This window comes from Crassostrea angulata, chromosome 7, assembly GCF_025612915.1.
Source record: "Crassostrea angulata isolate pt1a10 chromosome 7, ASM2561291v2, whole genome shotgun sequence".
Lineage (NCBI taxonomy): Eukaryota > Metazoa > Mollusca > Bivalvia > Ostreida > Ostreidae > Magallana > Magallana angulata.
The window spans coordinates 1,932,054-1,944,460 of record NC_069117.1 but is presented as its reverse complement, the minus strand read 5'-3'; the positions used below and the strand labels follow the sequence as shown (position 1 = coordinate 1,944,460).

The 12,407-nt window shown below is 34.2% G+C and overlaps 1 protein-coding gene across 1 annotated transcript; it reads left to right on the top strand.

The window, feature by feature from the left end:
* Positions 1-2,116: 2,116 nt before the first annotated feature.
* LOC128156589 (uncharacterized) lies at positions 2,117-12,324 on the top strand. Its single transcript, XM_052818776.1, has 9 exons — positions 2,117-2,265; positions 4,881-5,129; positions 8,674-8,832; positions 9,706-9,792; positions 9,985-10,074; positions 10,188-10,200; positions 10,302-10,366; positions 10,977-10,998; positions 12,092-12,324. Exons 1-9 carry the CDS (start codon positions 2,214-2,216, stop codon positions 12,162-12,164), a joined length of 810 nt encoding a protein of 269 aa, XP_052674736.1. The 5' UTR covers positions 2,117-2,213; the 3' UTR covers positions 12,165-12,324.
* Positions 12,325-12,407: the final 83 nt, after the last annotated feature.

Here is a 12,407-nt window from a genome sequence, read left to right as displayed (position 1 = left end):
TTTCGCCTCCTCCCCGCAATCTAAAGCCTATGCGTGCATTTAAGGCCACTTTCACAATTGTTGCACAAGCAGAAGCGAAAAAATATTCGTGCGACTGAAAAAAATTGATATGGTTCGTAAAACGTTTCCAGAATGATCGCATATGAAAAAGTACTCGTAAAAAACTCGCACGATTCAGAGCGACCGTTTTGCGATGTGAACGCATTGAATCTTGCAGTCTATCTTTCGTCTATATGCGACTTTTGTACATTGAAAGCGAGTGTTGTAAGATAATGCGATAGGATCGCACGAAAGACCAGATGATCGAACGATTGAACGGCATCAATGCGATAGGACGACCGGTGCTCGTCCGATCATGCGTTTCATAGTACGAATGCTTGTACGAGTCAGAGGGGGTATATTTACCGCCAGTTTCCGACGCACTTCAGTAGAACTAGTTGATGCAAGAGAAGATACCACGCAAGATGACAAAAGCAACGGCCAAAATCAAGTTCAAATTTGGCATGAAACAGATATGCTTGTACAGTGTATTCTGTATCAGAGAACTATAAGCCCGTTTTATTTTCGCTCGTTTCGCGGATTAAAACTTGGCAAATCCCAATGTCTCATATTATCTCTCTGTTATTCTTGAAACATTGTTGGGGCGTAGTCATGACGAGACAATAACACGGGGCGAAAATAACCCTGTATCCAGTACATACTAGTGGCAAAGCATGGAAACTGAAACCGATAAATTTTGCAATGATGGTAAATAGTAAAACGTTACAAGATCATCTTAAACACGCTGAGCAACAGTCTCATGGTCGCACAACACACGCAAAAACAGCTGCAATTTATTTTACTATCTTTAAAAATCGTGGTGCTACATTTCAATACTTTGGATCACAATTGGTCGCGTCTGAATGCTCATGTCAACGATTTTGAGGAGACTTGATGCGACCACAAAAACTCATGCAAAGAATGCAGGAGCTCGTGCGACGTATGCAATAGATCTCGCGAAACCCCAAATTTCCGATCGCAAAGTGATGTAAACTGCTCGTGCGCCAATTGTGAAAGGGGCTTCCAGAAACTTCTCGACGGTGTCCAGCGGGTAGCTGTGTTCTTAGTCTTCACGTGATCTATAACAATTCTAAAGTTTAATTGGCAGACATCAATGATATTGCAAGACTTCTTCAGTTAAAAACCGCTTCCTTTACATTAGATGTGAACCAGAAGCTCAGGTCTTAGCGATTACAATGTAATAAACTCCAATTCCAATTTCAAATATTTTGAGCTAAAATTTGCTGACTATTAATAAACGCTAGTAGAACAAAATGAGTTTGTTACAATCTTTGTAATACCCGAAAAAGGGGGAAAAGTTGGCAATTTTCAACTCATTTACTGGTATTAAAGCACAAAAAATGCAAATTTAAAAGATAATAGTAGTAAATACTGACTTTGAGGACGATAGCAAGTTTATTGCAACCCCCCCCCCCCCCCCCTGATAGCAACTATTTACATCAGATCTGCAATGGAAAAAATTGCTGTCATGGTGGAGGGGGCGGGGGCAATAAACTTACATTTGTTTGAATAGTCGGTGATTAAGTATTTTGTTATATATATACCGGTGAATTTTTTTGCCGGCGATGACGAATTTCTTGATGCATGGTATCAATCATTGGAGTATTCCAACGCCGTTGACCAATTTTAAGAAGACTGAATGCAAAGATAAAAGGAATTCTGGGGAGTTCTCCATACACCGTTTAATGCTTTATTTATACGATAATAGAAACAGAGTTAGGATGACGGTTACAGCGCTCTAAAGCTGTCCAAAAAGTCGATTAAGAATGGTACATGATTAGATGTGGGTTTCATTCTCACGGACAAGCAATTTTCTTGGATATATTTCTTCTTACGACTCCGAGGAAGTTCGGTTCATGAGGGGTGGGAGGATCCAAGGTCAAATTAAAGGTGTTCTAGAAATTTTGTGACTCTGAGGAGAAAACCTCATAGGATCCCCTACTTAACCATCCACATGCGCTGTTGTATGATATCCTATAGTGGTACTACACTCCGTGGGCCTCTCTGTTGTTAACACTTAACAGGTTAATAGTGAGATAAAATGTACACTTCCTATATTACAATATTAGCTTCCGATTTGCGCTAACTAATCCATAATCAGAGTGACTCAACCTGTCTGAATTGTTGAAGAGTACATATCAGACGATCAAACAATGTGGTTGGTACGTCTTCATCTTTACATCTCAAGTTTCGCCTATCTATCAGGTAAGAAAGTAATTGACGATGTCTGTTCCGAAACAAGATCATCAAATGACGTGTACTAAGCAACACTAGTAGATGCCTTAATAGAAGAAATTTCTTTATTGATAAAAGAAATGATACGGTAGACTATAAAAGGAGGTAAATGAAATGGCGTACGTTTATCAGTTAAAAATAATTCGATGCTCATTTGCGTATTGACATTTGCATAGGGAACACTATTCCATACAATCTAAGATATCCACCATTAAACTAAACAGAGAGGTATCATTGGACCGTCTCTGTCTCAGTAAATGTACATTAAACAATGACTTGTCAGGTGTATGTGTTAATTCGATAGATTCGATCTAAAGTACAATATATGTAGTTGTTACAAATGTCCAAATATTCATTTGACCCCCTCCCCCTGGATCTATGCTAATGGATGAGTTCATTCAAACCTCAGTCTTTGCGACATTGTAATACTCCAGAGCACACCGGGTACACACACCACAGGCACAGGCACATAGCATCGAGGGGGGGGGGGGGGGGGGCTCTACCTCCCCCCCCCCTATATTTGCAGCAGACACTTTTCTTAACTTTACATACAGCAAAACTCGTTTATAACGAATTTCAAGGGACCATAGAAAAAACTTCGTTATAGCTGTAATTCGCTATACGTTTATAACGAATTCGTAAAAAATATTATAGTGAATTCGTTATAAAAAAAAAAGGTTTTTCCGGTATTATTATAAATTAGTATTACCGTCATTTACAAAAAATGTCATGTAACCATTTCATTTCAATTTTTAAAAAAATTCCGTTTACTATTTGAATTTGAGCATTTTATATATGCATCTTAAAATTGCATGTTTCTTCAATGAAATTTGAAATGGAAAAAAATCGTTATAAAATGATAAAATACATTAAAATTTTGCCAGCGGGGGTCTTAAAATTACTTCGCTATAGCCGTAAATTCGTTATAGCCGTGTTCGTTATATACATCAATTTTCTATAGGTTTATATAAGAAATTTGCCGGGACATGAATAATAATTCGTTATAGCCGTAAATTCGCTATATCCGTGTTCGTTATATTCGAGTTTTGCTGTATATAGAATTGGAAATATCATGGCTTTGCCCCCCCCCCCCCTCCACTTTTGTCGGAGCATGTAATGAATGAAACTGCTTTCAAAAAGAGAACATGTACAAGTTAACAAATTGTCATTTATCAGATAATCTTTCTGGGCCAAACAAATACTTAAAGTTATTTGTAATTTTAATGCTGACTGTTTTGATTAATAATCATGCTTTGAACATTCTGTTCTTGGTTTGCGATATCTATTTCTAATGTACTATACAAAATACTGTATAGCACTGTCGTGCTGTTAAAGTGCTTGCTCAAAAGGAGTGACCCTATTTAACAGCAGCAATAGTACATAGATCATGTTTCAGTATTTTTTACAGCTTTATCCTACTGAAGCATTCCTTATTTCACACTTTAATTTTTGCAGTACTGTCGTATTAGTGTGAACTCAATGCAATCCTGATATCTATTGAATATTGTTCTTTTTTATATTAAGGGTGTGAAAAAAACGTTAATGATTTTATTGTAATTTTATGAATAAAACATTAACATATACATATCAATATGACAGGACACACGAGTGTCACGAGCATACACGTTGTTACAAAAAAAATTATCATTTCTTCGAAGTCTCTCTCCGCGGTTGAAGACAGTGTTTCAAACCTTAAGTTACTATGGTCTACTTTGGTGTTTTGTATCGCGGTATATTTCATTCTAGATGTTCAACAAAGACTGTGAACAGTTATATGTTTTACGGTACTACCGTTGTGAATTGCAGAGAGAGAGAGAGAGAGAGAGAGAGAGAGAGAGAGAGAGAGAGAGAGAGAGAGAGAGAGAGAGAGAGAGAATTTAAATATTTTAAAAGAAACTTACAAAATACATTGCTTCCTTCTAAAATCGTTCTTTTGGAGATAATTGATCAGTCAGTAAAATGTATTTTAAATTTGATCAAATGTGTAAACGATATATGTTATTTTTCTTTTATACCTTGTTGTTTTCTGACTGGTTAATAAATTCGGGTTTTTTTTATTTGTTTATTTCTGCATGATAAATACATACGTTGTATCCACACACCCGGGCCCACTTTTAAGTTGTGTAATTTTCCATTTGCAGAAAGGCAAAAAAAAAAAAAAAAACCCAACAAAAACATTTGTAGAGAAAGAAAGTAATGAACGAGCCATGCAACTGTAAAAAACTGTTTATCTAATATGTATACTAACTGTAAAACATCGCAAAAAGTTTAACAATACCAGTGGCTTTTATGTAGAAACTACTCGCAAGGAGAGACTCCCATTGCAGTGGCTTTTGTGTAAAAATTACTCGCAAGGAGAGACTCTCATTTGATAGGTTTCATTACTCAATCTTTGTCTCAGCCCCTACACGCATAATAACCCCCCCCCCCCAAAAAAATGCAAAAATTTTCTATTGTCATCAATTTAAAACCAATTTTACCGTTTTCTCCAATTTAAGGAACACACGCGAAACAGACTTTAATCGATTGCATGAGATATTTGGTTACACTTTGATAGAACCTATTTCCTTTTTGTCATGTTCTAGCTGTTGCCTACGTGGACGTGGGGATGAGGACACCAATAACCTACGGCAATGAGAGTCTCTCCGTAGTGTGTGAGCCCCACGCTGCTTACAAAGGAAGCATAGAAAGAATTGAGATGATCCGAGTGTATGTTGAATGGGATGGCGCCAAACTGGGGACCATGCAGTCAAAGTTGGCCAGGATCATGAGAAAGAACGGGTCAGATGTCTTACAGAAAGGACCGGCCAAAACCGACAGGTACATCATCACAGGTAAGTGATTAAGATGAAAAACTTTTAAAGTGACATTTGACACCGGTTGATATCAAAGTAATCGTTAAAAGTACATTTTAATCAAAATACTTCAGAATCTTCAAATTTTACAAAAAAATCATATAAACCCCAACAGCATTCGGACCTTGACTTAAAGATTTGTAGTAAACGCTCATAACTGTGCTTGGTAACGAATTTGGGAAATAAAAAAAATTATAAAATTATACTTGCTTTTAATGTTTATATTGATAGGAAGTACGTAACAATTAAAGGTGTCCCATACCACCTTAATTGTACAGTGGTTTATAGATTTCTACAAGATTGTATGCAGTGGTATATAGGATTGTGTACATTGGTATATAGGATTGTGTACATTGGTATGTAGGATTGTGTACATTGGTATATATGATTGTGTACATCGGTATATAGGACTGTGTACATTGGTATATATGATTGTGTACATCGATATATATGATTGTGTACATTGGTATATATGATTGTGTACATTGATATATAGGACTGTGTACATTGATATATGATTGTGTACATTGATATATAGGACTGTGTACATTGGTATATATGATTGTGTACATTGATATATAGGACTGTGTACATTGATATATATGATTGTGTACATTGATATATAGGACTGTGTACATTGATATATAGGATTGTGTACATTGATATATAGGATTGTGTACATTGGTATATAGGATTGTGTACATTGGTATATAAGATTGTGTACATTGGTATATAGGAATGTGTACATTGATATATAGGATTGTGTACATTGATATATAGGACTGTGTACATTGATATATAGGATTGTGTACATTGGTATATATGATTGTGTACATTGGTATATAGGATTGTGTACATTGGTATATAAGATTGTGAACATTGGTATATAAGATTGTGTACATTGATATATAGGATTGTGTACATTGATAAATAGGACTGTGTACATTGATATATAGGATTGTGTACATTGATATATAGAACTGTGTACATTGGTATATATGATTGTGTACATTGATATATAGGACTGTGTACATTGATATATATGATTGTGTACATTGATATATAGGACTGTGTACCTTGGTTTATAGGATTGTGTACATTGATATATAGGATTGTGTACATCGGTATATATGATTGTGTACATTGATATATAGGATTGTGTACATTGATATATAGGATTGTGTACATTGATAAATAGAACTGTGTACATTGATATATAGGATTGTGTACATTGATATATAGGACTGTGTACATTGGTATATATGATTGTGTACATTGATATATAGGACTGTGTACATTGATATATATGATTGTGTACATTGATATATAGGACTGTGTACATTGGTTTATAGGATTGTGTACATTGATATATAGGATTGTGTACATCGGTATATATGATTGTGTACATTGATATATAGGATTGTGTACATTGATATATAGGATTGTGTACATTGGTATATATGATTGTGTACATTGGTATATATATAGGACTGTGTACATTGATATATAGGATTGTGTACATTGGTATATCTGATTGTGTACATTGGTATATAGGACTGTGTACATTGGTATATATGATTGTGTACATCGGTATATAGGATTGTATACATTGGTATATATGATTGTGTACATTGATATATATGATTGTGTACATCAGTATATAGGATTGTGTACATTGGTATATATGATTGTGCACATTGATATATATGATTGTGTACATCGGTATATAGGATTGTGTACATTGGTATATATGATTGTGTACATTGGTATATACGATTGTGTACATTGGTATATAGGATTGTGTACATTGGTATATATGATTGTGTACATTGATATATAGGATTGTGTACATCGGTATATAGGATTGTGTACATTGGTATATATGATTGTGTACATTGGTATATATGATTGTGTACATTGGTATATAGGATTTTGTACATTGGTATATAGGATTGTGTACATTGGTATATAAGGTTGTGTGCATTGGTATATAAGATTGTGTACAGTGGTATATAAGATTGTGTACAGTGGTATATAAGATTGTGTACAGTGGTATATATGATTGTGTAAAGTGGTGTATAGGACTGTGTACATTGGTATAAATGATATGTAGGATTGGGTTCTTTTGTGTATAAGATGGTACATATTAGAATGCATGTATAGGGTCATGTACATTGATATATTGGATTGGATCTAGTGGTACATACCGGGTATATGTCTACCATGATTTTTTATCTATTATGAATGGTTGTACTCATTTATATCATGAATGTCTGCAGAAGTATATAGGACTGTGTACATAGTATATAGGACTGTGTACATGAGTATATAGGACTTTGTACAATATTATATAGGACTGTGTACATTAGTTTATATGACTGTGTACATGAATATATAGGACTGTGTACATGAGTATATAGGACTGTGTACATCAGAATATAGGACTGTTTAAATTAATATATAGGACTGTTTACATTGGTATATAGGACTTTGTACAATATTATATAGGACTGTGTACATTGGTATGTAGGACTGTGTACATTAGGATATAGGACTGTGTACATTGGTATATAGGACTATGTACAATGGTATATAGGACTGTGTAAATTGGTATATAGGACTGTGTACATTAGGATATAGGACTGTTTACATTAATATATAGGACTGTTTACATTAATATATAGGACTGTTTACATTAATATATAGGACTGTGTTCATGAGTATATAGGACTTTGTACAATATTATAGAGGACTGTGTACATTAGTTTATAGGACTGTATACATGAATATATAGGACTGTGTACATGAGTATATAGGACTGTGTACATTAGGATATAGGACTGTTTACATAAATATATAGGACTGTTTACATTAATATATAGGACTGTTTACATTAATATATAGGACTGTGTACATTGGTATATAGGACTATGTACAATAGTATATAGGACTGTGTACATTGGTATATAGGACTATGTACAATAGTATATAGGACTGTGTACATTAGTATATAGGACTGTTTACATAAATATATAGGACTGTTTACATTAATATATAGGACTGTGTACATTGGTATATAGGACTTTGTACAATAGTATATGGGGCTTTGTACATTGGTATATAGGACTGTGTACATTAGTATATAGGACTGTGTATATTAGTGTTTATGAATGATTACAGCTAAATATAGGAATTAATACAGTGTCGTGTGGAATTATATACACTGTGCAATGGGTATCCTACTCCTTGATGGGATTGTAAACATTGTTATATGGATTATATAGTGATGTGTAAAGGCAAGGTGTAACAGAAAGGAAGCCGTCCGCCTGTAGTGGGATTTTATACCCTGCTATATAGGTTGTTTGTACCCGTGGCGCATCAAGATTTGTATAACGTGGAATAGTAGAACAAAGGTCGAAATAAACAACTTATTAACTGTACAGCCTGTATGTGAATATTTAATTTGAATAGTACCTAATCAGTTTAGTCCAATTAATAAAGAAAAAGTATGTTTGCCTTTCAGGAAATATGAGCACGGTTGACGCGGCCTACCTGAGAGTTCACGTGAGCGCCAGTAACGTCATGTGCTCTGACAGCCGGCTCTTCCGGTGCGAGATGCAGTTTATATTTAAGAACAAAACAAGGGCCGATGATGTCAGTGACAGGGCCACATGTGTCCAAGGTACATCAACGATAATTTGAATGTATCCTACTGTTTAACTGATCCTTGCACAAGATCTATCAACTTACAAGGTCTGCGGACAGTTTAAACGATTACAAAGCTATAGCTCCTTTGGCTGATTTTCTGACTTTTAAATAATTTTCTATGAGTAACAATTCTCCTTGAAATCCACTCCTCGCCTAACTGTATTTCGAAAAACTATTTCTTTTCATGGATTATTGCATTTGAAGTATAAATCTGTTGCTGTTGCTGGTTATTGGGTTGCACACACTAAACCTCACAGAGCGCACATGTAATGGAAGATTAAAGGGGCGTGGTCAAGATTTTCGTCAAATTTTATTTTTCAGTGATAATGGTTACAATGCTTAAAAATGCATTTAAATAATCAACCAAAATTTGAGTGTCAGTCGTAGAGTCATAAGCAAGAAGCAGCGCTCCCAATTTCTTGTCATGTAAACAAGACTCGTGCCCTGTTTTTGTTTACATTGGTGTAGCATACCTGTAAAGGTTCTCTTCAAGCTAATTTCTCTCGCTTCTTATTAGTTTTAAGCTGAATAAATAGTTCATAGCGTTTTACATTCAATTAAGGTCTAAAACTGGTTTTTGCCCTTCAACATTCAAAACGTAAACAAAAACATGATGTAAGCTTGATTAAATGACAAAGAATTGTGAGCTCTGTACCTCGCTTATAACACGACGAATGACACTCAAATTTTGGTCGACGAGTAGAAATGCCCAATTAAAACATTGTATACATAAAGCAGAAACATAATTTTCGACCAAAATCGAATTGAATCATCTAGACCTGCCTGACAACGTGATTCATTGAACTGTTTGAGATATTCAAATTCATTTCGCCAATGTCATTGACAGGACCGTGTAACAAATGTGAAGTTGGTCCTCAAAATTTCGTAGAAAGCACAGATAAACAAACAGACGAAATGGGAAAAACAATGAAAGGTAATGCCTTATATCCTTAAACAAAATTTATACATACTCATCGTCTCCTTCGTGTCAAGGTGAGGTGATACCTGTTTCCATTCATTGAGATACCGGTAACTTATACATGTAGAGCATTAAATAGAATGTATCACTCACGTGAAACATTCCACTGTTTTCTACACGTACTAAACATATCGTGGCATTTGGTAGACCCCCTGTTCCTGGCCAGTGTGGGACTAGCCGTGATTGGTTTTCTTTGTCTCGTGGCCGGTCTCACTCTCATTGTCGTAACTAAGAAGGGTAAGTCTACATTTGACATTTTGAAAACATTAAAGTAAGATCTTTGATGAATGAAAAATATACGTCAAATATGCATGGATTGGAATGAATTTGTTTTTCATTTTGTCTTTTAGAACAAAAGGTTAGGTAAGTATGTATTTAATGTTGTTAATAACACATATTAAGAAATAAGAATATAGATAATCTGTGAAGGAAAAATAAACGACTTGCAATAAACAACTTTTCAGATCCAACGGAAACCCGATTGCTGTTTGTAATTCCCACGACAACGCAGCATGCTATGCAGAATTAGGTCAGTTCATGAATATTCATTGACAAAAATTAATACCTACATGATTACAAACCACTGAATATAATTAGGGGTTACTTGGGAGATAAAATTAGGTTTTAATTTTAAAAAATGTATGACTTGTAATCGTAATTCAAAATAGCATTGTGTTATTACACAGTTGATTTATATACGAAAGAGCATTAGGATCCCTGGAAATAATAGTATCACTATGTCCCCCCTACATTAACACTTAATGTATTTAATGTATCATTATGTAGTCGTGAGCAGAGTATATATACTATGATATTAGAGTAGAAACAAAACTTTGAGTTCATTTGTACGATATTCCCTATCATATGCATATACCACTATGAAAGAAAATGTTATTGATAAATTAAAAGGGTTGAGGGTGAGTTACATTATAAGTACTGCTTCTCTCCCTTTATATAACTGATCATATACTTCTATGAGTTTTTATATGCTATCTGTCAAATTTGGTCCCCATAATTCGCACATGTTTCAGAGACATAAAATTATCTTATGATTTAGATAATATATGTTTTTCACTTTCGTTTATATGTTATCGATAATTTTTTACGATATTTCACTGATCAGATGTAATTAATTCCAGATGATGTACAAGATGTGAACAGGTGAGAAAAGATCCCTAGAATATAAAGAATATTGTCAGTGAATTATACTTATACAGTGCATCTAGAATTATATAATCCTATACTATATAACCCCATACAGTGCATTTAGTATTATATAATCCCATACAGTGCATTTAGTATTGTATAACCCTATACAGTGCATTTAGTATTATATAACCCTATACAGTGCATTTAGTATTATATAACCCCATACAGTGCATTTAGTATTATATAACCTTATACAGTGCATTTAGTATTATATAACCCCATACAGTTGTATTTAGTATTATATAACCCTATACAGTGCATTTAGTATTATTATATAACCCCATACAGTGCATCTAGTATTATATAACCCTATACAGTGCATCTAGTATTATATAACCCTATACAGCGAATTTAGTATTATCTAAGGAATAAGGAATCATTCTTTGAGTATTATATAAGGTGAATAATCAATCGCAACTTCTCGGGCCTTTCCGGCAAGCTCGGAAAAACACCTCGAATGTATTACCTAGGCGTCCATGACAGCCCCCCTTTTTGTAAAACTTGAAATAAATAGATCACATTATATTTTACGATCTGTTGAGATGTGAGCTATACTTCATTACAGTAAACGATATACACTAAAATAAAGCACAGAAGCGACATACAAGACTGTCTAGCCGATACTTATTTTAATGGGAAGCAACTCCATTTTGTATAAAATTCTAACATCCGGTGATGTTAATACATTCGAGGTGTTTTTCCGAGCTTGCCGGAAAGGCCGGAGAAGTTGCGATTGGGTGAATAATTTCGATCGGGGCGTGATCAAATCCAATAAATCCCGACTACTTAAAGCCATAATTTGTTTCGCTATGAACTAATTTTTAGTAAAGAAAAATTCCATATATTTTACCTTTTCTTTTTTTTTGTTATTTTCATATATTTTTATATAGAGCTCTTCTTCTGGAAGAAGATCAATACAGTCAAAAATGGTCACGACCATCGAATCCTCTTTAATAAAAAAATGTCAGCGGGTTGTAAATACCTGCGCCTAACGATGTTTTATTAAATGTGATTTACAAATTGCACATATATATCTTTATTGTAGGAATAACAATGATTATGTGGCAACGATGCAAAGGAAACAAGAGGAAAATATGTACTCAGCACTTAAAATATGACTGTAAAATTGACATCACTGTGAGCTTCCGATGTTCAATTGGACCATTTTTGATTTGATCGTACATTAACTGTTATGTTTCATTCGAACGTTTATTTTTGAACAAGTATGTTTTGTATGTTTGTCAACAGATTGAATATAACTTTTATATATATTCTTAATTACTGTGTTAATTATTTGTAAAGGTGTGAATAATTTCAAATGCAAATGCCCCCCCCCCCAATGGTGAATAATTTTAAATGTA